This window comes from Australozyma saopauloensis, chromosome 4 (assembly GCF_035610405.1).
Source record: "Australozyma saopauloensis chromosome 4, complete sequence".
Taxonomy (NCBI): domain Eukaryota; kingdom Fungi; phylum Ascomycota; class Pichiomycetes; order Serinales; family Metschnikowiaceae; genus Australozyma; species Australozyma saopauloensis.
Window position 1 is genome coordinate 1,685,336 of NC_086134.1, and position 27,712 is coordinate 1,713,047.

Below are 27,712 nucleotides of genomic sequence, written 5' to 3' on the forward strand. Positions count from 1 at the left end.
TTTAAAGTAGCTGCAAAGTTACCTTTGTCAAAACCACAATTTCAAGCCAACATAATTAGAATAATATGGAAATACGACGACTTGCTTGAACATAATGACCCGTTTGATTTCTCGCTATCAAAATCTTTTCTGTAGGTATCAATTAATGGGCAGTCAAGGATCTAGAGCTGAAGTGTTACCTTCATCAATTCGGCAGGCACCAAATTAATCAATTGTTATATACTGAATTCAGTTGGGTATTTTTGAAAGCGTTCCCTCACATTCTTGCTATTTTTTCGCCTGAAGATCATGTTGAGAGACCTTATCGACCCCACATTTCAACACCATTATGATTTCCGATGATAAGCCGCTGGGACGACCACCGATGCTCCAGAGTAAAAAGTCAACGCATTCGTTTCTTTCATCGACCGCTGGCCTAAATCCCGCCTCTTTTTTGGGTACCGATGCCACCACTGCAGTCACTTTGGCTAGCTCGGATCAAGCAGAAATAGCTATCTTCGAGGAAGGCCTGGGTCTTGCTAAAACGACTCTGAGTCGTTCTTCTCGTTCGGTGAGCCCTCAACCATCTTTCATGGTCCTGCCGCCTCAGCTGGCGCTGGATCCCCTGCCATTTGTGGAGCTTCTCCATGATTTCGTAAACACAAGCATTGCGAAAACAGATGATACCTACAAAGGATCAAAGCCATTCAACATTCTCACAGAAACAGAAGAGGACATTGATGAATCCTATTTAGAAGAAAAGGTGCATATTTCCAAGAAGGGAGAGGGATTTACAGCTAAGCTCAAACAATTTTTCATTCTTTCGTCAGCAGGCAAGCCTATTTATTCAATGAATGGTGATGATGATGTTCTACTAGGTTATAGTGGGTTGATAACGACAATTGTGGCCAGTTTTGAAGATGGCACTGACCTGCTGTTCCGTAGTATATCACAAAATGGCTTTCGCATGGTCGTAATGAACAAATCACCTTTGATACTAGTGGCTATTAGTCGAGTATCTTACGAGCTAATGCTCGATCTGAAGTTGTTGGAGAGTCAACTCTCTTCGGTGTACAACTATCTCTTGGCTGTCCTCTCTGCACCTGTAATCACTAAAAGCTTTCACAACCGAATGAACTACGATCTCCGCCGTGTTTTATCAGCACAGGATCTCAAAACTTTGGATATTTTGACTTCCATGCTTACGTTCGGATTCTCCGACACCACTGACGATGAAAACAAAAGTTATACTGTTGATCCTTCCATGTTCATTTCCTCGCTTCTCGATGATGCAGTGCAATGTGCTCGTCTCTCAAGCACACTTCGAGCGAAGCTCGATGATATCTTCGTGTCTTGCAAAAGACTCAAGGTCAATTTACCTCAATCTGAAGCGACACCATTTCTTCAAGGTAAACTTTACACACTGGAGACTACTAAACTTTTGGCATCGGATCTTTTGTTTGCATTTCTCATATATGATAACAAGATTGTCAGTCATTTACATCCAAAAACACATTGCCTCGAAAACAAGGACATCTCAACCTTACTATTGATGCTTTCGCAACTAAGCCCGGCGGGTGAGTCGAAAAACGTCCAAGAGGAGCCTGACCTTTGGTTCCCAATCTGCTTGGCGAGATTCAATGACTCTGGATTTCTTCATTGTTATGTAAGACACCTTCATTTGCCGAATCTAAGTAGACCATTGACACTCCTTCTTTTAAGCGGCAACAAAAACTCATTTTTTGAGATGAAGCAGAGTGCCAATTACATTTTTGCAAAAATTTGCAAGAGCAAAACTCTTTCTTCTTCGCTACCAGAAGAGTTGGCACAGGGATACCTCCCTTTGACCTCGGTTTTAAAAACTCCGCAAGTGAAGCATTTTATTTATAAGCGCCGAAAAGCAAATCAGTATATCATGGACCCACTCACTTTTTCAAAGGATACCTTTGAGAATATCGTCGACTCAATGTTCATACTCTATCTCTATACCGCGCTTTCCAGCAGCAAATCAGAAGAGGTAAGAGTCGGGGCGTCGATGAAAAAGCTCACTTACACCCGATGGCATCTTAAGGAGGGATTTACAGGATTTCTTCTTGCAGATGAAAAGTATGAACTATATTGTCTATGTAAAGGATTTGTTACCTCACTGGTATTGATTGAACAAAGTCTCCGTATTGTCAACTGGTGTGAAAATTATCGGAAAAGACTTTTTATTGGACCTGGCGTCCAATTTTGAATCATTCATTTGAAATCATGCATTCTTGCAGTGGGATATGTAGTTGCAAATAAATTATTGCATGATCTGAGTTTCGGCATTTTTCATGAGAGAGGCCAACTTGTCCACATAGGACTTGTGGTTTTTCTCATACTCGTTCCACAACTTTGTTTCGTTGTCATCCAATTTTTTGTTCTTCGAAAACTTGTGTCTAGTGTCATTACGAATACTTGACAAACTACCAGTTTTTCCTGATCCAGTTCCATTTCTGAGCTTCTCATAAACAGCTTTAAGATCTTTGATGGCCTCCTTTTTCACTTCGGTGGTGATTGGAGGCAATGGCACTTTGAGTGTCAGCTTATTGTTTGGGTCTGCAACAGGGTTCAAGTTCAAGTCTGAGCCCAAAACAGCATTGATGATTTTCTGCACATTGGCTGGATCGTAGACGGTCAAGATTAAATTTCTACCCTTGACGTTTGTCTGTGCAACAGAGGTATATGGCATTTCCCCATGTTCGGTCTCAATCAATAGATTATCAAAGACCTTTGGGTTAGCCTTTCCGAGCTTTGCCTCATTAGCGTACTTTGTAAACAAGTCAACAACACTCTGAAGTTTTTTATTGACTTGGTCGTAATCAATGGAAGCAATAGGTTCGGCTGTGCTTTCTTGAACAACCTTTCCTCCTTTTTTGGCCTTTTTTTGAGCTAGTGACGAGGCGCTAAATGATCTGCAAGTGACAATAGTTTTGTAAGAAGTGGCGACTCTTGGGAATGTTGTGATCCTACACAATGCTGGCACACTTAAGACGAATTGACGAAACATTTTGGTCGTACGACTGACTTAGGTACTGTGTGAGGAACAGTCATAAATGCCAGATACAATGACATAATTTGGTGTGGGGAAAAGGCACAAAAGAATAACGGAGAAATTTTTTCCATTTCAATTACTGGATCATATTACAAAAGTTTAGTTGCTTTTAAAATGCAGAGGATTGTTTCCGTCATTGCATGATTGTAATTCGAAACTAGCTGAGCTCACTTCCCATTGGATCGAACTTAAAGTCTCAGAGTCGATCATAAGCATGAATAAAATTTAATGAAAATTCAAGCATTGATCTTTTTAGTATATTCATGAGAATAGAATTCCTACCTTTTGTTGATCTTCACTTTTGTAGAGACAACGCATATCTGTGTGAAGGTGAAATTGCGGATAACGATTGCGAAAAATTAAATCAATACCTTCAGTACTTCAATTGCAAGGTTTAAAAAGACCTATCCAAATTAATATGATTCGATATGACAAGTTCATGCTTATTAATCGCATTGTCTATTGCTTTTAAGAAAAGTCGCCAAATACGTACGCCTTACGCTCATTGCAATTATAATAAGGAAAAAATAAAACGGGATCAAAAAAGAACATCTTAATGAATCATGCAATCGAGATAATTTGCAAAAAAGAAGGGGCGAGCTGGGAATTGAACCCAGGGCCTCTCGCAGATTTGTAAGGCTGAAACAACCATTACCCAAAGCGAGAATCATACCACTAGACCACACGCCCTTATTGAGATCTTGAAAATCAAGAGGCTTATATGACCTAAATTTTTGAAGGAAGTCGTATTTGACGAATATCCATCGATTATTTTCTACAAAATGTATTTTAATGTTCACATTTATGTCTATACTTCTATTCCTCAGCACGTTGCGCCTTGAGTTCTCCTTCGAATTTGTCGAGGATCTGAAGACACTTTGAAGCCTCCGCACCTACCTCTCCTCCATCCTTAGAAGTTGCAACTAGATTCTTGCGAAGCGGCGATAAAAACACATCCTCGATCACTTTACGTCTTGTCTCGATATCCTCAGTGGAAACTGCGTCAACGTCAGAAAGAGTGTAGGTTCCATTTCCTGAAGCACCCGAAGAGGCCCTTTGCGACGGAAGTTCTTCAACGAACAACTTGAGCTGCGCAAAAGCCTGAGGATTTTGAGGAATCATAAATTGTGGAGTCTGTGGATGAACCACAGAGCATCTTGTCCAGTCAGTTCCACTTTTCTCCGAGTCATCTACAAAGAGAGTCGCTTGTAAAAGTCGAGCCAAGACAGCCAAATGACGAGCACGGGTTTTCTTTGTGACTCCTCCCAACGAAGCCGTCGTGTTGACAGCCAAAGATACAGCCTTTTTGTCGTCTGAAAGGGTCCAGGATAGAAGGGAAAAGAAACTGCGAAGCGTCTTCACCAAAAATCCAGACACCAAAGATGATGCAGCTTTTGTTATCAAGATGTCGAGCGCCTGCGTCGAAGTGGCCCGCACGTCGCCTCTAATGTGAGACATTGCAGAATGAACAAATAGCACAATTGATCTCATGTGCAACTGCAAGAAGCCGGGCTGGCGATCAGCACATGCGGATAGAAGAGACACAAAAGCAGACCGCACAGATTCAGATTGATCTGTTAAAAGGGAGAGTGTAACTGTGAGGATCTGTTTGTATGATGCAGAGTTAGATGGTAAATGTGCTTCAATAAAGGCAAGGACTTCCTTCCGTGTAGATGCAGAATGATGCTTAACAAGCTGAAGATGATGAGCAAGGTCTACGTCGCCACCATTGTTGGTAGTAGCACCTTGTTTCGGTTTTGCGATAGTTTGATTAGGTAGCGAAATTGACTTTGCAGTAAAAGAGGTATCAGTATAGTTGTCGGGACGAGCAGCGGTCTTACCCACCCGGAGCTTTGTCTTTTGAAAGTCCTTCTTTTTCTCAGCACGCTTCTTTTTGGAACCCATTCTTTATTGTTTGTGTAGGAGGTAGTAGATAGAGTAACGACAGGAGGGGATTGTTCACAATTATAATGATATTCGAATATGAGGGGTCAATTTTTTAATTAGGGAGCGATTATTCCATACAACGGGCTTTTGGCTCTGTAGTTGTCGTTGTACCACTTTAAAGTCCTACGTGCGATGAGCATCGCATGGGGTATAATCGTTGTAGACACCGACAAGGAAAAGCAGTAATACTACCTGAAAAATTCAAAATAAATCGAAACAATTTCTACAACGAATTAAATTGAACTACGAGGCGTTATTTATGTCTCACGGTTGTGGTCTCCCGGATTGAATCATTTCATTCTGGAGATATTGAAAGAATTGAGCTTGTGATCCTAGATCTTGGAAAAATCATAAAAATTTTTTAACAACGTTCTGACATTAGACTAGAATCTTTTTTTCGAGTAGAGGATGTCTACTAATTCGACCGATAGAAGTCTTGTATACCCCACGAATGTTATTGTTTCAGTTGTAGAACATCACTAGATCGCACAACATCCCCCAGTCATTCAAGTTGCGTACTAATAAATTCTCCTATCAAGGTTTCGAATAAACTGCGCTTTTAATCATTTTCTGGTACTAATATTCTTCACTGTTGCGCGGGATTGGTGCTTAACAACCCTGAATTTGCCTCCACCAAACTCATTCTATTGCTCTGTCGAATGTGCCTCTTGTGATACATTACAATACAGAGTCCTCATTCATCTAAAGTGATCTAATCCCAACAATCCATAAAGCTTAGTATGAATTTTCTAGAAGACTTAGGGTCAGGCTTTCATTCCCTTTCAATAAATGATCCTCATCTACGCTTGGCAGAACATGATATTGACGACGCGATGGATATTGATTTCACAAATGAATTTGGCTATATTGACAAACTAAGTGCTCACGAAGGCTCAGAAGACGATGATGTCGATGTCGAAGAGGTGGACGATTCCAACACTGGAAAAGACGCTGAAATTGAGAAAGGAGAAAATGCGTCTTCATTTGAGAATGACTCCTTTCTTGGAATCTTAAGTCCCACTGCGTTAGGTGCTCGATTTGCATTACTACCACAGAAACTACTCATGGCCCCTCCAACAACTGAATCTCAAAGTTCAAGAAGAAATTCATCTGTTGACTACGAGTTTGACACTAGTGACATAAGTAAATCACAGTTGGTTAAGACGAGCTTCGCTCAAACTAATAGCTCCAATTTTATTCTGGAGCCTTCACAGGATATCTTCCAAACGAAGTCCAAAGATCAAGATTACACAAGTGGATATATGGCGCCAGCTAGCAACTCACAATCATCACGTTCAAATCTCAATTATCTTTCAGGCTCTCTGCCCTTTTCATCAGGGATGTTCGCCCAAAGTAATTTGGGATTTCCTCCCGTTAATCCTCATTCACAGCATCAAACAATCATTCACCACCATCATTACTATGCAAATGATCATAATAGCGTATCTCCAGTATCTTCTAGCGAATTAGCTGCATCTCTGAGCCTTATGACGCTGCTCAAACAAAATACAAAGTTACCCCATCAATTAGCTGACCTACAAAGAAGTGATCACACTGGACAGTCTCCTTCGAATCAATTAGTGAGCTATGAAAAATGGGCAAAGAATGAACAACTTGTCCCATTTACAGGCGCCCACTTGACCCCTCATTTGCCATCGCCATGGGACACAAGAGCTGTTCCAGCAGAGAGGATGCCATATGTGATCCTGTCGTATCTCCAGTTGATTACAAATACGCTTCTTTCGGTTTTTGCTTTGCACATACTAGTTGCAATGGTTCAGGCGATTCGAAGTGATGTCAGTCACAAAATGGCTCTGGAAGCCAATAATTTACTAATAGAAATTGCTCTGTGTAGGCGTGCCTACTCAGAGAACAATTGTGACCCAAGTCAACGGGTCCCCGCTTTGGAACAGATGTGTGAATATTACGAGAAATGCATGCTCCAGGATCCATCACAAGTCGGCAATCGCTCGCGAATCGGCGCTCATACTCTTGGAGTAATCCTCAATTCATTGATCGAGCCACTTGGACTTAAATTTTTGGGTGTGGGGTCTTTTTTTGTTGTTTTGATTTTTGCATGCAATTTCGGTTTTGGGTACATTCGTGCTAGAGCGTATTACGGAATGACGTTGCAGAGACAGACTGCGACGAGTAACTAATAGAATTGACTTAGCCTTCTTGTCCATGATATAGTTTGATTACCGATCGGGCCAATAATTATTTTTCTCAATTAGTTTTAAGTCAGTTGTGATAAACTTTATATTAAATCCTTAGCAATCAGAATACTCAATATATGGTGACATAAAACATTCTCATCGACAATCAAGTTGCTCATAGACCGTGCATAAAAATTGCCAAGCTAGTTGTCGAGATCCCCTGTTGAGATCGATGACCCAACGAAAAATCTGTGAACTCTTGGGCTTTCCACAGAATCAAATTATCGATGCCACCAACCAGAAAAACCATCAGCAAAATAACAAACATCGGCTAGAAAATAGCCGACGTCCTACATACGATCCTTTCAAAACTTTGTCTCTCCGACATAATATTCATCTCGCAGACAACTTTTGAATGTTCGTGTAGTGACCTCGGTTAAAGATGGAGATAAAGATTAACTCCGGTGACTCAAGCGAAATGGAATGCATCTTCTACAAGCGGACAAAACCGTTTCACGTGTGTGCAGGATCTTGATGCAGATCCAAAAAGACAAACTCGCCGAAATGAAGCTTTGAGTGGGACACAGCAATAATTCGACAAACCCTTGCCTTTATTTCAATTCGGCGCGCTTTTATTCTCCACAATTTGACCGGGCCCTTTCCAAAATAGAGGCACAGAGCATGGTATGGCGGCATTCTGCAAGAAACCTCTACGCACACTTTTTTCTACCAACCAGCGACAGATAGCACAGGCAACAGCACGAAAGCAACAGCAAAATTGGGAGAAAAAAAGTTGGGCTCGCACCGAACAAACGAATTAATCCCTAAATTGGAGCATTTCCTAGGATTTTAAACAAAATCTACTGGAGAACTTGTCACTCTTATATTCAAAAAGTTACCTGATCTCGCTTCGTCTCAGACCTCGGGTGACATCTGCACCGGCACACAATTTCAAGTTCGGAATTAGCGATTGATTCTGAAACATACTACTAACTCATCAGCAGTACAACTATGGTCGTGATTGGAACTACCAAAGAGGAGGAAGAGGCGCTTAGGGCCGCCGCCGCCGCCTCCAATGATCCTCGCCTTTCCTATGTATCCAGTACCGATGCATCTACGCTGTCTGCGTATGAGACTGCGTCTGAGTTTAGCGACCTTAACTTCAACGAGGCACGGCCATTTCGGCCAGAGCTGGACGCTGAAAATGACGACGCCGACAACGAAACGCTTGAGTTGGGGCCCGATGATACGGTGACAACGCCCCGCCACTCAATGTCTCATCTGAGGGCAGAGGATGGTGTCGGCGCCCCGTTGGTAGGAGACCCACTTATCTCCGGCGGATCTATACTTGAAGGAGCCTCAGCCGCCCCGGCACCTCCTATAGCCGATGATGGCGTAAATCCATCAAAGGCGATGCTAGGTGAGCCGCAATTTGTGCTGGATCCTTATAAAAAAGCCTCCTCGCTGCTGGCGCCAGCAATGCATTCTCAACCATTACCTCTTACAACTACCATGGACGACGAAGATTTGATACTCCCAGTTCAAAGGGATTTGCCATTTGATCCAACTGGCATGAGTGAGGATCAATTAAACCGCGTCGTATCTCAACGTTCTGAACGTGGCGAATCGATCGTCATGCACAGAACCCTAACGAACAAGACACACATTGACGTCCGTGATTTGGACTACGATAATGAGCAAGATCCTTTGAATCCATTCAATTGGCCAACCTGGAAGAAATGGTTTGTCACATTCACCATTGCCAACACCTGTCTTTGTGTATCGTTAGGATCTTCCTTATATGTTGCAGCTGTGCCTGAACTAATGCACAAATTCCATGTCTCCCAGACCTTGACCATTTCTGGCCTTACATTCTATCTTTTGGGTTTGGCTCTCGGCCCGGTTGTCGCTGCGCCCCTCTCTGAGATCATTGGTCGTCGTTATATCTACTTGGTCACATTCCCTGCCTGTATGCTATTTGCAATGGGTGTTGGATTGAGTAAAAATATTGAGTCCGTGTTGGTCTTGCGTTTCTTCTGTGGTTTGATCGGTTCTCCTCCAATGGCTCTTGCTGGAGGTACCATCTCCGACATCTGGTCCGACTCGCCAGCTGGTATGTATTTGGCAATGTCCTTGTTTTGTTTGTGCCCTTTCTTGGGTCCAGTAATTGGTCCAATTGTTGGTGGTTTTGCTGCCGAGCACAAAAACTGGCAATGGACTATGTGGGTCTACTTAATGTTCTGTGGTGCCGTGCTTCCTTTCTTGTTGGCTTGCCCTGAAACATTCAAACCCGCTCTTTTAGAAGCTCGTGCTAAGAAAAGAGGCATCAACGTGATAAAGCCTGAGTTTAGCTTAAAAAATGCTATAACTTCATACTTGGGTCGTCCATTGGAGATGTTGGTTGTCGAGCCTATCGTTTGTTTCACCTCCATCTACATTGCATTTGTTTTCGCTGTTTTGTTTGGCTTTTTTGAGGCGTATCCCATCATCTTCCGTGGAGTTTACCGTATGGATATGGGTGTTTCTGGATTACCATTTATCGGGGTTGGTGTCGGATTGATGTTAGGAGTATTCCTTAATGTCGTTTACAAACAAATTGAAGGTAAGAAAAAAGCAAAGAAAGCAGCCGAAACTGGCGAAAAAGTCGGTTGGGACGCTCCTGAGTCTCAACTTAGAATTGTTGAGATTGGTTCAGTGTTCTTGCCAATTTCGTTGTTCTGGTTGGCTTGGACGTCCCGTAGATCTGTCCATTGGATTGCACCAACTCTTGCAGGTATTCCTTTCGGTTTTGGTCTCATGTGGGTTTTCTTAGGTATCATATCATATTATGCGTACTCGTTCCCCCCAGCTTATGTTGCATCTGCCATCAGTGCAAACAACTTGTTCCGTTACCTCTTGGCTGCTGTGTTCCCACTTTTCGTCGTGCAAATGTACCAAAAATTGCACGTCGAGTGGGCTACCACGTTGTTCGCATTCATCTCGCTCGCGATGGTCCCTATTCCATTCGTATTCAGCAAATTTGGCGAGAGAATTAGACTGAAGTCGAAGTATGGGTATGTCGCTTACTTCAAAGCTATTGCAGCAGAGGAGGCAAAAAGGAAGGCAAATAATGAGGTTGAGAAACACTCAACTACCCTGTCTTCCTCTCACGGTGTCGAGCAAGTTTAATTTATACCGAGCCCCGACTTGCCTAACTGTGAGGCCTCTTTTGTTTCATATTCTTCCATCTTCCGAGCTCATGTCAAAATAAAATATACATGGCTATACGCGCTTGTATTTCGGTTACCATTTTATAGATAAATTGATATATGTATTGATGTATTTCATGAATCATTTCAATCCAAGTTCCCGGAAAGTGTCCTCCAAAATACTTCTGAGCATGAATAAATTAATGATGCGGAGTTTTTCATTTTTCAAATGCGCACCGTCGCTGCCTTGGCCACACGGTATTTGTGCTGCTGGAGCTCCGAATTCTTTCTCTAAAAATCTAATGGAAGGAATTGATCCTCCTTCTCTGATAAACAATGGCTCAGGAACGTCGGGACCCCAATTACTCTTCATTTTCTCAAAAAGAACTTGGTATACTAAGTTTGTTGGATCTCCTAGCCATGGTTCTGCTTCGTGGAAGATGTTGATATGCAAGGTGTTATCTGTGTTGATCTTTCCGAAGATATCATTTAAGTACAGCGTAAACAGATCTTTGATCTGATCGAGTTTTTGATTTGGAACAACACGAATCGAAACAGATGCTGTTGCACGCTGCGAAATTACAGTGTTATTTTTTGGGCCTGATACGTCCACACGGTGCACAGTCAAAGATGGGTTTCTCCATTTTGTCAAGAGCGAATCAAGATCGTCCTGTTGGATTTCGCTTTCCACCAATGACTCTCGCAACTTGTTGTATAGATTCAATTCAGTTTCATCAACAGGAAGCACGTCATCGTAGAAATGGGGAATCTTAATTTTATTGCTCGATTGACATGTGAGATGGCCTAAAGTGTGAATGAGATCCATTGTAGGCTCACGAGAAACACCACCATCCACTCCGGAGTGGCGATCAGGCTTGTTTGACTCCACACTGATAGAGGCATGTATAACACCACGCAAACCGTAATTAAGACACGGAACCTGATCTCCAAGCCAGTATGAGTTGGATAGCATGATCCAGTCGATTGGCCCAATAAGATCCTTGTGCATATGAATCAGATTTTGGAAGCCAATTGATCCACTTTCTTCCTCGCCTTCAATGACAAAAACCACATCAGTTGACAATTCTCCCTTCCGACAGAGCTCCGCAACTGCGTACATGGCACCTAAGGTTGGTCCCTTGTTATCAGAGACTCCACGAGCATACAAATTTCCCTCCTTTGAAACAAGACTAAATGGATCAGTGTCCCAGCATTCCTTGTCTTGAGTTGCCTCAACTACATCATAATGACCATACCAAAGAACCCTTGTTGGTTTGCCTTCGTTGTCTTTCTTGCTTCTGGCAAATTTTGCATAAACAATGGGATTACAATCTGCCACTGGCAAAAGCTTGGTCTCCTCTGCCCCCAAATTCATGAACAATTTGCTCATGAATTTGGCACAGCGCCTTGATTCATCTAAATATAGATGAGGGAACTTAGAAATTGTTTTGTAAGAAATGAACTGCTTGAGCGAGTCCAAAAGATGATCATTGGAGCATTCAGATACTGAATGACGGGAAGAAGGTTGCAGCTCTATGTATCCTGAATGATCTGAATGCGATGAAAGATTCCACAAACAAAGAGAGCCAGTACCTCCGGACACTAGGTAAACTGAGTTACGGAAACTGAACGAATGAACTGCAAAGACAGAGCTACTCTCTTCTAGATGAGCGCCTTCAGTGAAAAGTCTGTCAAAATTGACATTAATCAAATTAGTTGAGGAATCACGGTTGGCGTCATTGTCGGTGAGGTCTTGTTTCAAAGGAAATTTACAAAGACCACCCATATTGGTGGCCTTGTATATGCAATCATTGACAATTGAAAGAGACAAGACTTCATCTTTTTTGCCCTGATCAGAAATGAAATGGAATGAGCGAGTTAGCTGCAAAGTGGTAAGGTCCCAAACATTAATTGTAGCATCATTGAGGCCCACAAATACGGAGGAATCGGAAATATGCATTGAAAGAATTGCATTGTCGTTTTCGAGAGCAGCAATCAGCTTGAGGTGTATTTTTGAATCCGAGTCTGAAACAATCTCCCAAATTTTGATGAACCCGTCACCTCCACAAGAGGCTAGGACATCATTACTGCGCAGTTGGCGCAAATCGCAAAATTCCTGAGCATTATGCTTATCTATAGACTCCATGCAATAGACGTATCCGTTGTGAGCGAAACGGATACTATCCTCGTTGGGAATCTCGACCAAAATCGGACCCTCAACGGTACTCTGAAGAGAACAATGAAGCCTGTGCTCCTTTTGAACACGGTTAATGGAACCTCCAGGTCCCTTAGAGTCGAAAAACTTGTCGAATCTGAGATATGGGAGCCTATCAAATGTGGATGGCATGCACTCCAACTCATTTGGTGGAGTATCGTGGCCCAAATGGAGGCGACACCACAGGATGGAAGCGTTTTGCAGCCCAATGAATAAGGTCTCCAAGTCATCGTACCAGGTAATGGAGAATATATCTCCAATATCGACTAGCGAATACACAAGATGAGTACATGGGATCTCATAGTGAGTCTTGGTTGTATCTAGAAGAGGAGTCAAGTCCCACACACGAACTATGGAATCCAGTCCCGCACTGAACAAGAAATTTTCGTGACGATCGAGGGTCAAGCAGAGCACCGAACCATGCAAGTCACCAATATCGGTGTTTTTGAGAGAAAACGTTGCAATATCAAAAATCAACACTTTCGAATCCTGTGTTCCACAAATTAATAAACCCTTTGAAGGAGCCGCAATGACACTAAGGATGGAATGTGTATGGGACCAATTGTGGACCATGCTAAGGACCGGTTCTGGCTCGACTTGATTGAAATCGACCACCAGACTCTCACGGCCAAGCGAATTACCACAATTGGAAGAGCTACATTTGTGAAAGCAGTCGGGACTGGAAGGACGGTCCAGATCAAATCTGCGAGGTGTTTGGGCTCGAGGAGTGGAGCTGGTAGTGCTATTAATTGGAAGAGCGTTTCTGGCAGGGTTTGAGATGAATTCACCTTCGTGGATAATTCCCGAAAAGCCACCCATATTAGAAAGAGAAACTTGACAGAAAAAGAATTTTTGAGTGAAGGAATATGTTGATTACGTGTATGTGTACGGCAGTGGAGCTATCAGAGACCGATCCGTACATGATCTCACGTGAGCATAGGTAACAATGTCAGTAGACACTTGGACCACTTAGACTACATGGATTATATAGACAAATATTAAATTTGGAAATAATCCATTTGGAAAAAAAACACAAAGAATCTTTCTGATCTGATGCGACTTTTTTTATTCTTTGCGTTGGATTATCAAAGCAATCGTTTTGGAAGACGTATGTTCGTTTAGTTCCGTTTTCCACGGGTTACGTTTAAGCTATTCGAAAGATTAGGGGTCGTGTATTCATAGGCTACATCTCAAAGATGTCATGGTATAAGAGAGCGTAGATCAGGTTGAAATGCTTCAAAAGAGATTTCCTCTTTTTTTATTGTATAAGGCTGCATCATGGCCCATACATGTTCTTTCTGACCTGTTCGTTCACTCCTAGGTTGTACCATTGTAAAAAGAGTTTGGCAACAGGAGGCAGCCATTTGGGATCTGTCAAGATAAATTGCGTTTGATCTCTGATAACACCGTTTTTCTTATACTTCTGAATGAGATTGTCTAAATTGATTTGGTCGAACACTCCGTAGTTGTAGAGCTTATTCGCAATGAAGCCCCCCATGTACTGGATTTTGGGATCAGAAACCGCAGATTGTACTAATGAAATCACAACACCACTATTTTTGACTCCTAGAAGAATCGACTCGAGCGATTCCAGGAATAAACTTGAGGTGAGACCACTTCCAATAAGGTTATTTAGGAAATTTTGAAAGCTTCCTTGATAGTTCCCGTCCCTTTTCAGTAGCTGAAGTGGCTGGTATGTTGTGCCATTGAAGCCTGGATCCTTACTCTTCGTGTCTCGCGCAAGATTGAATATAGTTTGAAATGTTAGATGCCCGGTGTCTGCAAAGGAATAGATTACGCGAGGGAGCCAGGTATTATTGACCATCGTTTCTCCCACTCCAGCTGCAAGAAGCCCAAGCTGTGTGTCATCCAAAAGAAGACTACTCAATGTGCTTTGAATTATGCCAGACTTATTGACAGAGTCAATGATTTGCGTGGCATTCACAGTGACATTGAGTCCTTTAATGGCTTTGCCCGTCAGAACAGAAACCAAAATCTGGAAGATGTAGTTGGAGAGAGTGTTCATTTCCTCGGGCGAGTTTGCAATTTGATGGAGCACCTGGCTCACCACGCCTGAATTGTTTAACTGCAGTAGGACACTCTGCAAGAGGTCCGCTGTAGCATCTCTTTTGGTGTGGTGAGTGTTCACCACAGATGCTATTTCATCATACATCTGGGTGAAGGGTGGACTCATAGGAAGTAACTCATCACTAGAAAGGCATTCAAGGCACGGTGACTCGATGGAAATGCCCTGTGAATCCAAATTGAGCCCGTGGACTACAAGTGCCATGAACTGCACTAGTATTAGAGAAAGTATGGCGGACTTCATGGAAATTTGCAGCCAAGCCTTAATACAGGAACGAGTAGTTGATCAAAAACAATCTTTGAACAGCTGAGTGAAAGGGTATGGGTAGACTTTCTGGAACCAAACAATAGTAATACAATGAATGAAGTATCCAGAAACTCGGATTGAGATATTGTCGAGTATAAAGGGCATGAGCGCCGGTTCATCACATTACCGTTTTTGGAACTCTTTATGTGAATGTCTTCCTGCAGGGTGTACTTCCCGAATAGGTGAAGAATATTAAGTGATACGAGTGTGTTTGTCGGATAAACTTAAATTTTGAACCGAGAAAAAAAGGATTCGAAGTCAATGAAGAACTTCCAGCACATAAGTAGTAATTTGAAGAAAAGAGTTATGTTAGAATTGTGAAATAAAGGAATATTGGCCTTCTTCTGTTTTACTGGCTGCAGGTACTTTGCCTAAAGCGGCAAAGACCAAATCCCAACCTGCAGGAGTAACAGAACAGGTAATTCGCAGCCAACTAAATTGTGAGATCAGAATCTTTCCTATTTAGTCAATTTGCTATAATGGGTATCCTTTAAAATGAGAGAGTAGCCCACTTCTTTGGATCGAGGAAATATTCTAGCTGTTTTTTACTAATGAAGTTTTCGTCAATCCTTCTGTTTCTGTTGATTTCAACACAGCTCAGTCTGGCACTATCACTACCACTGAACGATGGAACGTCCGATATTATCCTCGACATTGACAACATATTTACTCAGAGGTTTGCTTCTGAAGAGAAAGAAGATATTTACAACATTATAAACAAAAGGGATACAACGCTGACCATCGAGTCTGTTCTCAATGCTCTAAACAGATCCGATATAGTCTTCGATGTGTTGAACCTTGTAGCTTACAATCCAAGACGAATTTCGGCGATTGCAAATGTAACTTCAAGTTTAGTCGGGGACCTTAATTTCACAGCAATGACTCAGTCTGCATCGAAGCTCAATTTGGATCTCAATTACACCAAAATATACAATGGACTCATGGATTCCGGAGTAGTAAGCTCGCTTCTCCGTGGTATTCTATTGGATGAAAGTTACAGGCCTGTGTTGGTCAAATTGATCAACAGGATATTGGAAGGAAACAAAAATGTTCTCAATTACGTTGTCAAAGACGTTTTCAAGAAGTCCAAACGAGATGAGTTATTCGAAAAGAGAGACAATGAGGGCTCATTAGAATCATTTGTGGCTGGAATTCTATCAAGCATCTTGAACTCTGACTTGGTAGGCGGAATAGCTCTGGATACTTTAGTTGCACTCAACAACACCCAATTTCTAACCTACACGGTTAAAAAATTTGTGGCCAATGAAGGATACCAGAATATGACCGCTCAGCTTGCTTTGGATATGATAAACTCCGGTAATATCCAAATCAGTCTGAATGCATTAAATGTCACAGGGCTATTAGACAAGGTACTCAGTAAACCAACTGTTATTATTAGCTTAGTGAGCAATGTTTTATCCGGAAACTTGCAACTTCCAGCTTTAGGACAGTACACATCTGCAATCAAGTCCATCATCTCTGATGTCGAAGATAGTGGAACTTTCGCCGATCTCAATCAATATCTCTTTGCTGAGAATCACTCAGTGACTAAGCCTCTTCTCCCCACAGACCAAATTGTGATTGCTTCCACTCCTCTGCGTTCAGCAAAACTGACTGCAACCAACGGAACAGGGATTTATGGCTTATTAAGTAACAAAACTACCTCTCTGTCTGCAAAATCTACAATATCTGGTCTGTCCTCGAGTGCGGCCAGTCCTGGAAACCCCTTGATGGGACTTTTGGGAGGTCTATTAGGAGGAGGCTCGGCTACTACCTCTTCCCTGAAGAGTACAACATCTTCAGCATCTGCCTCAAACGCAATTGGAATTCTTGGCTTGCTTGGAGCTCTCCCAACAACAACTTCTCTGCTGACGACTACTCGAGTGAATACACAAGGCAGCGGCAATGCATCACTTTCACCCAGTGAGTCTCTGGCGGAGGTCAATTCCATTTTGTCTCTTTTAAGAGCCAGCTCTGCTCCAAATTCAAACGCTCAAACCACAAGTACAGCTTCTCCTTCTACAGATGATGCCAACCTTCTTTCGCTTCTAGGATTATTATCGCTGACAAAAGGGCGCAACCGTATGGAGGCTGAAAGTACGCTGTCTGAAGCAAAGGGAGTTGTTAAAGCTCAAAGCGGGTCCAATGGTGCAAACTCCTTGCATGCATTCTCCTTCTTGAATCTCGTCCTTCTTTGCGCCTCAATCATACTCTAGGTTCCATTCTCCGATACATAATTTTTAAGTACGGCTTCAGCCTTCTTGCAATAGTTATTCCATTTTCGAGCTTTCGAGCAAAGTTGATATATATGTATGTTTATATATTCTATGTTACGTATACCAAATCTATGAAGAAATGTAGTAATGTCTTGAGTAATTCTATTTGAATATATAGCCTTTTGGCGAATCTATATCTATTTTTTTTGGAGCTCTTCAAGTCTTTGAGGGTAGTCGTCACTGTTGTAGCCCTGGAAATCCTCCAAGTTTATTGTGATCATGCCCTTCTCTTCCTTTAGATGCAACTGCTTGATTTTGAGGAGCTGGTATACAGTAGAAAGGATAGGAGCATACACTCCATTTCTTTCAGCGAACTTCAAAGGGTAACCAAGGATTACTTCAACCTCGCACAATTGTTTTTTGTTCAAGTCGACAAGCATCGAGGGCGCATAGAATAAACCGTCTCCAATATGCATCATCTTGTAGCAGATCTCGTCATCCAAATTAATACCCTCACTGGCAGCTATGGCTACCACCTCTTTCATGGCGGGCATGAATAAATCCTTATTTGCACCAGCGATTTGACATCTGTTCACATCCAAACCAGTGAGAGCACAAATTGTGTTGAGTACGGCATTGTAGACAAGCTTTTCCCACCGTGATTTCTTAGAGTTTTCCTCAACTCGAACGTAATTGACCTCAGGGTCAGCGTTTTTGTAAAGCTCTGCAAATAAGTTGACCCGAGACATCACTTCCTCATGAGAGTGACCATCATTCGCAAAAGGACTCAAAATTAATTGGTCTTTGTATATATTGTCCACAAGGGTTCCCTTTAGGGTAGATCCTATTAACAGTATTCCCAGGAGAAGGATGTTCTCAGGAAATGCAGCTTTCATAGGCTCATCAATTCCAATGCCATTTTGAACCAACACAATTGTGGTCTTTTTTGATACTGCTGGAGCAATGATCTGCTCGCAGGTCATCGATCCGTCAGGGATGTTTTTGGTGGTCAAGACAAGAAAATCGAAAGGGCCATGATCTGACTCTGCTTTTTCAACAGTGCTGGAGACGTGGTGTGGCCTCCAATTATCAAATGAACCATATGTAACCAGCTTTACGGTATAGCCGTCTTTCATCACTTGTTCGTAAGCTGAACGGACCACCATGGTCACTTCCGCCTTTCCGTTAAGAGTAAGTGAAAGTGCAGCAATTGTGCCCACACCGCCCGAACCAATTACGAGTACTTTTGGTAATTCAGTGGCCATATTCGAAGTTTGAGAAGAGGATACTGGGTGAGGGTGGCTTCACATACTTATCTGAAATCTGGGGGACCATTGTAAACATGCAGGACGTCGGTATCTACCGGATTAGGAATGAAAATTGGGACCAGTTGGGTGCCCAAATAGTAGGTGAATGCGAGGGGACATATTAGGATGAAATGACGAAATAAATATTGTATAAATTCTAATTGGAGATCTCGATGGCGGAAAATTCGCCTGCGCCAGAATAGTCGTAGAACTCGCGAGCCTGGATGATCCTTAGCTCGAAGAAGCGCATCGACTCACCATCATTCATGCGACCCTCAGCCAATCTTTCGCATGAGTCTTCTCCATAATGCTGTGTAAATTCCTTAATTCCAAGTTGATGGGTGAGCTTGAGCACGTTGCTCATAATAGTGAGTACTTGATTGACTGCCAACACTAGATTGCCGTTGTTGGTGAATAATTTATCTGCCAACAACGCTGTAAAAAGGTCCCCAACACCTGTAAAATAAGATTTAATTTCCGGGACAAGAAACACTTGGAGTTGAGACTGCTCTTGGGACCTTTCCTTGAATCGTGAAGACACGGCGCAGCATATCAGTTGCAGTTCTTGAAGATTGAGAACAGATGCATCAAGGCTAGAAATTACCACATGATCAACTCCATAGGTATCGTGCATGTATGCGATAGCGTCTCGTAGCAGTTTTTCACTATCGATAGGTTTCCCGTATAAAAGCTCCAACTCAAACTGGTTTGGAGTAATCACATCCGCTATTTTTGTACTCAAGAGTTTTCTGTAGGCATCCACACATGAATTGTTTACATAGAGATGTCCTTGGTCACCCATAACGGTATCGCAAACATAGCGAGTCGACGGATTCGACTTCTTCAAAGCAGCTACCTCACTAGCGACAACATCAATAAGCTCTGCGGAGGGAATGTAGCCCAGAACTACGACATCGTATGAGCATCCAATCTGATTGAGTCCCTGAAAGAGTTTGATCAATTCAGGTTCGGGAATAGCTGACCCTTGGAAATGACCATAGCCAGTATGGTTCGAGAAGTTGACCGTATTTATATTGTCGACGTCCCAGCCTAAGTACTGCAATGGAAATGTTGCCGCTCTACCGCCCACGTAGCCATGTGCAACGTGAGACTGGACTGATAAGAGAGATTTCATGTTGGTGTTGCAAGATGAGTCAGAACATGTAGAAGCAGAAGGACGTTTGGCTGACGAAATTTGTATTTCAGACTCAATTAATTTTTGCTCCAAACAATAAAATCGAAAATTTTTCAGAAATACTCACTATTCACAATCAGTGTTTCTTGACTGGGTGACGGCTGGAAATTCTTAAGTGACATGGATTTACAGATCAGGCAACAAAGAACCAGGAGAGTGAATCATGGCGATAAGACCACTGGAGGGAATCAAACACTCAAAACCATTAACTATAATTCTTCTACACGGCTGCATCGTCAATCGCGACCAACTGATAGCGCTTTCTATCTCTTTGGTATCGGGTGCATAACTTTTCGAGTGCTACACTGCGCTGCATCTCATCCTATCGTTCCGTTTCTTAGTCCCACGGCACATGGTCCAAGTAGTGTGGTATACAATAAAAAAAACGATATTACCGGCTAACTGCACAAATTCCCCAATTCTGTCACCAACGTTTTTACGTTGCAGTGCATGGCTGTATCGTTGCCCGTTTTATGACATTCCTACATATGCATGTGGTGCAAAACGAACGACGATCCGACATTTTCTTCCACACACAAATCAAACTATTTGAAAAAAATGAAAATCTCTCTGTGAATGATTTAGCGAAATACTAAATGTAAAATACTTGTGCTCTTATCGAAGTTCCGCTCTTGGAATTTGCTCATTTGCTTCCCTATGATCCTCCTTTGACGGCAAGTCCAGTGAGAATGAACGCTGAAAGGGACTGTAGATCTGCTAAGAACTTGGCCGATGGATATGCTTTCATTCCACCCATTGTCCTGAAAGGCAACGTCTCTATCGTAAACTCGCCCGGTAGATGGGTTTGCATCAATTTGGTATAATAATGAACCAATAGTTCTTCGGCTGTCTCACACTTTCGCTGTATACGAATACAGCGTACATGGTAGTTACAAGTTACAATAGACTGAGCTCACAGCGCTCTTTGCAAATCTTCCGCACAACAAATTAAGACTGTATCATGTCAAACCTAAAATAAATTATCGGCAGCACATTCCACAGAAACGGCCGAACTTGCCGCAGACCACGCCTCGCCACCCTTCAATATACGCGATATCTTCTTTGTGGTTCTACGCCCACTACGTAACCCGTAAATATAGGCTGAACCTGTGAGACGCACGGCAATGCATCATGTAACCACTTGAGGCAGAGCCGCCAATTTGGGATTTTGGCACCTAGTTCACAAAACTTTTTTTAGAAACAAAAAGTAAGAAAGTGGAACAAGCGGTCCCTCTTCAGCTCAAGAACTGTTTGTTACATCCCGTTTGTTCACTTCTTTTTTCTCACAATACAGGCATTGTCCAGATTTTCACTCACACGCATTAAATTTCTCATGCCTGCAATTATAGGGGGCGTCTGCAGGCACGGACCTTTTACGCCACGAACAATTTCCCCGTCATGGAACGTGCACTGCCCAGTCCGGAAAGTCCTGCCTGCTATCTGCACACTATTCCATGTTTTCTATATAAAGACCCTTGTCGCCGCCACCACTTTTCACCACACTACACTCCATATTTTTTTACACAATCACATTAAATATGTCTGTCTCCGTCGACCCAAATTTCAAATCCACTTTGCCTCCCCGTAAGAGAGCTAAGACTCAAGAAGAGAAGGAACAGCGTCGCATGGAACGTATTCTTCGTAACAGAAGAGCTGCCCATGCCTCGCGTGAGAAAAAGAGACGCCATGTCGAGCGTTTGGAAGCATATGTACTCGCGTTAGAGAAAAACAACTCTATTTTGCAGTCCAACGTTTCCAAGCTCTCGGTAGGTGCTTCTGAAACTCTTTTAAACACCCTCGAACAGCCTCAAGACACAACCGAATTGAAGGCCTGTATCTCGAGTACGTGTGTGGTCTCAGCCACCTCTCTTGCTTCTTCTGACGGAGACATTTCGACATATGAGGATTCGGAGCAGACAGCGGTGAAAATGGAGCCGCTGTCACCTATGCTTGTGGCCGAAAAGAACCCCTCTTTGGCCGTGGACGAAGAGTTGAATGCAGATGCTTCCAATAGCTTCTACAACTACTTGAGTCCCGTTTCCCTTGACTCTCCTATAGATTTATCTTTGAAGCAGGAGCCTAACTCAAGTTTGGCATCCTCCCCTCAAAGCATAAACTATGCTTCCCTTGATCTTCAAGACGGTATTGTTTCATTGCCTACCTCGAGACTCGATTATTTGGCGCAAAATTCGGAAGTAATTTTGTTCCCAAGGGCTTTACTTGCTTGAAAAACGTTTCTTTACTCTAATTATGCATATTTTGCGGCTGGCCGCATCTTTAAGGGAGTTATTAGCTTAACTACTCTTTGTTTCTTATCTCTATTTGTCTATTTCCTCTGATAGTTCTCTGCTTGTCTAATATGTCGTGGGTTGGCCCTTTAATTGCGGACATCCATTTTAGATTTACAGCATAGAAGTAACTGTCTTGGAATGTCTGGCATAACGTTTTTCTTTTGCTAAGTATTGCTTACTGGTTAGCAGCACCAGTCGGACTCGACGTACATAGTGAAACAATACCACTTGATTTCAAGTTGGAAGACAAGTTTGATATCATGTCAAACTTAGGCGAGGACTCACTCTCCCCTCTCCAACCCTCTTTGGAGTATGGAACTATTGATGACAATCTTGACATCAGTGAGTTTTTGTGTATTTAGATTATAATTCTGGTTTAATTTCGGTTGATTTATTGTTTATGGGTGGATATATGGATATTGAGTATCCTTGCATTTTGGAAAATTCAAACAAAAAAAAGAAAAAAAAAGGAAAAAACAAAAAAGAGAAAAAAAAAAGTACCCATTCACAAGCTTTTGAGTACTCTCTCTTTCGTTGTTTTTCTCTGAATTCTCTTTTTTGCATATGCTATTCCAAAGGTTTCAGTCCTGCAAAGACGGTATGGTCAAGTTTAATGGCGCTCCCACTAAGTGGTTGAAGCGACGACTTTGTATACAGTTATTAAGTAGTTGACAGTTTCAATGGATTGCATTTTTATTTAAGTACTTTGAAGTCTTGGATAACTTAGGACAAATTATTCTTTAATGGAGATGGTTCATGGGTGGGAATGAGCTGTATCATTTAATTCGTCAAGGATCTGTAGTTTCGTTGTACTTTGACATAGTTCCTTTTCCGCCTTCAAGCGACTGTAGTAGAATCTACAATCAATGTTGTGGCAATGATCATAAACTGTGGCCGACGAATAATTCTGAAAGCAGCAACTCCCACAAATATTGACGAGCTTTCGAGAATGCAGCTCAATTGACTTGTCTTTCCAAGCCACGTCAGATGCAATTGTAGCTTTGGTATCTGAGCATCTAAAGCACACCCACATTTGACCTGATGTCAACAGTTGCCCACAACTGAAACATTCACGGCGAGAAAAATTATCATTTACCGAAAAAGCATCATTTTTTTTCTGTAAAAGGCCTTTAGCAATTCGTGGCATATCTCTGTACCATTCTTTTATATTGACACCCATGAGATTGAAAATGCGCTCTAGGGGAGGTATTAAGACTCGTGTGATATAGTATTCGTGATCCAATTCCATGGGAACAAGCTCTTTGAACGAGTTGACGTATTCTTCTGGTGTCATAGACCGGTCTTTCACTCGCTCTTTTGAAGGATCCCGAATCACAACGTACGGGACACGCTCTCTATATTGAGGCTCACGGCGTGGATCTTTTTTAATGAGACGCTTTGAGATGACCGCGCCAGGAGGAAGATATTTCTCATTTTTATATGTGCCATGTCTCACTTCTTTTGCAAAACAAAAATCACTCACATTGACCTGGTTCTGTAAGATTTTCTGGAATTGTTCTAGAACGTATCGTTTCACTAGAGAGAGGTTTTTTGTTTCGAATAAGATTCGGAGAGTCTTTCCTACCATTTTCAGTTGAGCCGGGACTCCATCTCTCCTTATAGTCTCAATGCCTTTGGCTTCAAATTTAGCTATTTTCTGAGTTTCGGATTCGAAGCAGTTTCCAACGTAGCGCTTTTTTGCGAGAAGCACACAAGGATGATAAACTTTCTCAAATTTGAGCTTGATCGGGTCTGGAAATATGTCTGTGACATTCTTTGCAAGTTCCCGACCTATCCGGAAAGCACTCTCTTTTGACTTGCCGGGAAAATACACAAATAGAGAATCTGTATCTCCGTATACAACTTTAGCGTTGTGCCCACTTTCCTCTATAACATCTATGGCCTTCCTCATTATTTCACGACCTGTTGCCACAATAGCATCAGCTATATCTGAGCTGGGCATACGGCCACTGAATGAAGCTGACGTGTATCCGTAGGTAACATTTGCAATAAGTTTGAGAGCGAGTTGCTTTGAATTATAAAGTTTTTGTAGCTCTTTTTCGTCTGAAAATGCAGAAGCGACAGCTTTCACGTTGATCCTCATGTTGAGAATCTCCTGCAACATTCTTGAAAGTATAGACTTTCTGAATTTAGCTGAAACAAACATTAAACCATTTGGTGAAATATTCAAACCGTCATTGCGATTTAGCAAATCAATAATTCCTTCTGGTAGTTGAAGATGCTTCATGTATCCGATGGGATTCCTGTTGGATTTGAAGCCTTCCATTTTACCCAAGAACGTCGAATAGCAGTAGTTGTAGGCAATCATAATTGATGGATACAAGGATTGGAAATCTAAAACCACAAGGGGGGATTTGTAGAATGCTGAATCTGGCTCCATAATAAGAGGAATAACCTCTAGGGGGCGCATGTTGTGTACATGTGCTTTAGAGGGTGAGTTGAGAAGGAGGTTCTCGGGCTTAGCTATCCTGATAAGAATCGATTCCACTTTGAACTGTGAGCCTCGATAAAAATTTGAGTAGAAATCAATTCCAATAAGCCTGGACAGCTCCACATTCTTAAGAATGAGTTCTTTTACCTCAAAAATTCGCATAATCACGTCAATCCTTTGCTGATAGTATTTGCAGACAAGAAGAACTTGATTAAATTGAGTGGAAGTAAGCCACTGTGATAGAATTTGATTTGACATCTTAGGAAGAGTGTGGTGTAGGATGTGCAAGCAGGTATTTTCTAAAGAGTATGAGGTCAATGCAAGTTCCAGGCGCAAAAGTCTCCACACATTTAGCATATGCCGCCCATTGATTTTGATTACCGAAGTGTGGGTATATCCCCATCGATCTCCAAACTTCCCATTTCCCTTATAGTTAACCCTACTGAGCCGCGCCATCATATTGATATTGTATGCTGTTTGGAATCTCTCACAAAGATATCCCCAACTAGAAGAATTGACTTCATATCCAGATAGAATATCAGGATCATAAGTATCAATCAAGTTGCAAAACTCTTCAATCATATCTCTTTCGGAACTAAACATCGAGACACTAGCTTTTGAGAAAGTGCCTAGAAGTTTGAGAAAAGATTTTTCTGATCCAAAGGACATTTGTTTCGAATTTATGAGTACTTTTTCTATGGAAAAGCCTTTTCCATACATTTCATTTGAGTCATTAAAATGAAGGAGCACCATTGATATCTCATCATCAGTAGGATTTGGACGTAGTTCGGAAAATGTATTGACATGTAGCTCCATATGCAAGAGGGTAAGATTTTGGAAATCACTTGGGTTTCTACGAACTCTTGCTGACTCATGGGAGTCCTTGAAATCAAATGTTTGTGTAAGAGCTGGCTCAATTTGTGTACGAAATTTCCGTCGCTTGTATCTAAGATGTGCATCAGTTTTTTGAAGCCACTCATTCACTTCAGTTTGTGATGGAGGTAATTTAGCGTACCTCCACTGGGTGATTCCATAGTTCGGCTTTCCAGATGAAGACCGCAAAGAGTGTCTTAATTTGAAGCCTCGGGTCTTGAATGACGAAGCTTCTAAACCATCTTTAAGTGGTACAACAATCTTTTTGTTTGCGAAAATGAGAGGCTTTTCTTGTACATCTGACCTTAAAAAGTACGCCGGATCATGATAATCATGCTCCAAAATCCCCAAATTGCCGAAAAGGTCAGGCAAGCGTATTTTACTCAATTGAGGGGGGATTGAATATTCGAAAACATGACTTGAGTTTCTCAATAAATAATTGGAAGTTTGACTTAATGTTGAATTTGTGTCTAACAGTGATTCCTTGAAGGGCTCTAATTGTCGTCCTTGTGTTTGATAGTAGATTTGCAAATCTTTGTTAAATGTGCTTTTATTAGGTGATTCGCTGAGAACGGATTCCTCTTGCTGTACAGGTGAGCTAGGTATCGCACTAACAGGGGAACTAGGAATATTCTCGAACCTCGTTGTGGTCAAACTCTCTAGTGAGTTGCTGGACTTTTCTGGCTGTACCGTTTCTTTCGAAAGTCCTCCAGTCAAATCAAACGACTCGTTCTCAAAGGGTGCGGGTGAGCTCTGCAACGTTGAATTCGGCTCTTGAGAAGACTCTAGAAGTTGCTCCAATGAATCCCATCTGATAAGGTCATCTCGGTAATTAAGCTTCGGCACATTCTCGTAGTAGTCAAGGGGAAGGCTTTTATCCACCAGCTCGAAAGCTGTCGGAATTGAAGGCGAAGGTAAATTTGGGCTTATTACATCCTTGTAGTATGAATCCGTGTCGGCGCTCCCTCTTGGCCGATTCAACTTCGAAACATACGCGAGTTGTTGTTTTTGTTCCAAAGAAAACTCCCAATTTGAATACCCCCGTTGTCCCAACTTTGTAAATACTTGTGAGTACAGTTCGTTTAATATTTGAGATGTATCATGTCGTCCTCGTGACTCGCATTGAAACTTCAAATCAGAGAATGTCAATTTTAGGGACGTCAAATAGATATGTTCCTGGGGAGTAGGGCTGTTGAACTCGGTGAAATTGTTGTGCACATCTCTCTCTTTGAGTCGAGTTCTGTTCAAAATATTTCCAGCGAGAATGTCGATTTCCAAAATTGAACGACCTATCCTAGGATACAGTTTAGGAGTAAGAACATTGTTGTGTCGTACGAGATCTTTCAAATCTCGCTTCAAGGAAGTGAAGAATTTGGGGATAGAAGATAAGACGGGCAGCCGGAAATGGATTTCGTTTGTTTCTAGCCATCCACATCCATATAAATTGAAGTCTGCTAGGAATTGTGTGTAATAATTTATGTGGGCCTCATAAACATTTGGGGTGAAATTCTTCTTTTTTTGCTGATCCCCAGGATTTGTGAAGGGCAGAAAGTCAATTTTGCCCTCATTCAAAAGCCGAAATAACCTCGTTTTGTAGGTAGGCAGGAGGAACAGTATTTTGAATTTAAGGGAATAACCAATATTATACCCATAGGCTGGGCAAGCTCTACAAGCTGTCACTGAAGCAATGAATTTGTTGGCAGCTACGCTCGAACTCCGGATGTTATGGAATGCATTGTTGCTGGCTGTAGGATGAATCGGAGCAGCATCTGAGACAGATTTATGGGTGTAATCCTCCCTGTCATCAACATCAGAATCCTCCCCATTCACCTTTTCTGTGGTGTCTTGCTTTGGGATATCAGAGACAACATCATTGTGTTCATTTTCTTCACTCAGATCATCTTCGCTCGGCTCTTCGTCATCAAAATTATCTTTCATTCGATTAAAGGACTCGGCCAAACAGCCATCTAGATATTGACCAAGACTTCTTTCGTATGCATGATCCACACGCCGTAGATCAGTCTCGGGACAATCTATATAAAAGTAAGGATAAAAACCATGGACGTGAACTAATACATTGTACGCTGCATTCAGAGTTGGAGTCTTTAGTGTGCCGTAAACACGGATCACCGGAACCTTCGGTGCCCTCTGGAACTGGTCTAGATGGGTTGGTGTCGCCTGGTATGAGTCTAGGTCACTGATTCTGACCGAAAGGGCCATTTAATTGATCATGAACGGTATTCTCGGTGATTTTGTTCTTGTGATAAAGGGTAAGGCACGAATTAGGAAAGCGAAAATGTTCGCAGCCAATTAATTCCACAGTAGAGCTAATATCTAATCGAGTCTATGGATATCAATGAGCTTCTCTGTATTGAACTTCCTATCGTTGCCATATGTGCTCGTCATATAAGTACAACTA

The 27,712-nt window shown here is 42.1% G+C and overlaps 11 protein-coding genes and 1 non-coding gene across 12 annotated transcripts; 5 read left to right on the forward strand and 7 right to left on the reverse strand.

Annotated features, from left to right (window-relative positions):
- Positions 1-328: 328 nt before the first annotated feature.
- On the forward strand, positions 329-2,215 carry PUMCH_003771 (uncharacterized protein; the record flags this gene model as incomplete). Its single annotated transcript, XM_063022729.1, has 1 exon — positions 329-2,215. One exon carries the CDS (start codon positions 329-331, stop codon positions 2,213-2,215), a length of 1,887 nt encoding a protein of 628 aa, XP_062878799.1.
- Positions 2,216-2,269: 54 nt separating this feature from the next.
- PUMCH_003772 (uncharacterized protein) lies at positions 2,270-3,016 on the reverse strand (the record flags this gene model as incomplete). Its single annotated transcript, XM_063022730.1, has 1 exon — positions 2,270-3,016. One exon carries the CDS (start codon positions 3,014-3,016, stop codon positions 2,270-2,272), a length of 747 nt encoding a protein of 248 aa, XP_062878800.1.
- Positions 3,017-3,653: 637 nt separating this feature from the next.
- PUMCH_003773 lies at positions 3,654-3,751 on the reverse strand. Its single transcript has one exon. It is a non-coding gene; the product is annotated as a tRNA-Pro (tRNA).
- A 126-nt stretch (positions 3,752-3,877) lies between these two features.
- On the reverse strand, positions 3,878-4,966 carry PUMCH_003774 (uncharacterized protein; the record flags this gene model as incomplete). The annotated part of the gene is made up of 1 exon (XM_063022731.1): positions 3,878-4,966. The coding sequence occupies one exon, from the start codon at positions 4,964-4,966 to the stop codon at positions 3,878-3,880; it is 1,089 nt and encodes a 362-aa protein (XP_062878801.1).
- A 782-nt stretch (positions 4,967-5,748) lies between these two features.
- On the forward strand, positions 5,749-7,167 carry PUMCH_003775 (uncharacterized protein; the record flags this gene model as incomplete). Its single annotated transcript, XM_063022732.1, has 1 exon — positions 5,749-7,167. One exon carries the CDS (start codon positions 5,749-5,751, stop codon positions 7,165-7,167), a length of 1,419 nt encoding a protein of 472 aa, XP_062878802.1.
- A 1,008-nt stretch (positions 7,168-8,175) lies between these two features.
- Positions 8,176-10,332, forward strand: PUMCH_003776 (uncharacterized protein; the record flags this gene model as incomplete). The annotated part of the gene is made up of 1 exon (XM_063022733.1): positions 8,176-10,332. One exon carries the CDS (start codon positions 8,176-8,178, stop codon positions 10,330-10,332), a length of 2,157 nt encoding a protein of 718 aa, XP_062878803.1.
- A 162-nt stretch (positions 10,333-10,494) lies between these two features.
- On the reverse strand, positions 10,495-13,386 carry PUMCH_003777 (uncharacterized protein; the record flags this gene model as incomplete). The annotated part of the gene is made up of 1 exon (XM_063022734.1): positions 10,495-13,386. One exon carries the CDS (start codon positions 13,384-13,386, stop codon positions 10,495-10,497), a length of 2,892 nt encoding a protein of 963 aa, XP_062878804.1.
- A 2,124-nt stretch (positions 13,387-15,510) lies between these two features.
- On the forward strand, positions 15,511-17,175 carry PUMCH_003778 (uncharacterized protein; the record flags this gene model as incomplete). Its single annotated transcript, XM_063022735.1, has 1 exon — positions 15,511-17,175. The coding sequence occupies one exon, from the start codon at positions 15,511-15,513 to the stop codon at positions 17,173-17,175; it is 1,665 nt and encodes a 554-aa protein (XP_062878805.1).
- A 197-nt stretch (positions 17,176-17,372) lies between these two features.
- Positions 17,373-18,440, reverse strand: PUMCH_003779 (uncharacterized protein; the record flags this gene model as incomplete). The annotated part of the gene is made up of 1 exon (XM_063022736.1): positions 17,373-18,440. The coding sequence occupies one exon, from the start codon at positions 18,438-18,440 to the stop codon at positions 17,373-17,375; it is 1,068 nt and encodes a 355-aa protein (XP_062878806.1).
- A 199-nt stretch (positions 18,441-18,639) lies between these two features.
- On the reverse strand, positions 18,640-19,617 carry PUMCH_003780 (uncharacterized protein; the record flags this gene model as incomplete). Its single annotated transcript, XM_063022737.1, has 1 exon — positions 18,640-19,617. The coding sequence occupies one exon, from the start codon at positions 19,615-19,617 to the stop codon at positions 18,640-18,642; it is 978 nt and encodes a 325-aa protein (XP_062878807.1).
- Positions 19,618-21,215: 1,598 nt separating this feature from the next.
- PUMCH_003781 (uncharacterized protein) lies at positions 21,216-21,905 on the forward strand (the record flags this gene model as incomplete). Its single annotated transcript, XM_063022738.1, has 1 exon — positions 21,216-21,905. One exon carries the CDS (start codon positions 21,216-21,218, stop codon positions 21,903-21,905), a length of 690 nt encoding a protein of 229 aa, XP_062878808.1.
- Positions 21,906-22,722: 817 nt separating this feature from the next.
- PUMCH_003782 (uncharacterized protein) lies at positions 22,723-27,513 on the reverse strand (the record flags this gene model as incomplete). Its single annotated transcript, XM_063022739.1, has 1 exon — positions 22,723-27,513. One exon carries the CDS (start codon positions 27,511-27,513, stop codon positions 22,723-22,725), a length of 4,791 nt encoding a protein of 1,596 aa, XP_062878809.1.
- Between the last annotated feature and the right edge of the window lie 199 nt (positions 27,514-27,712).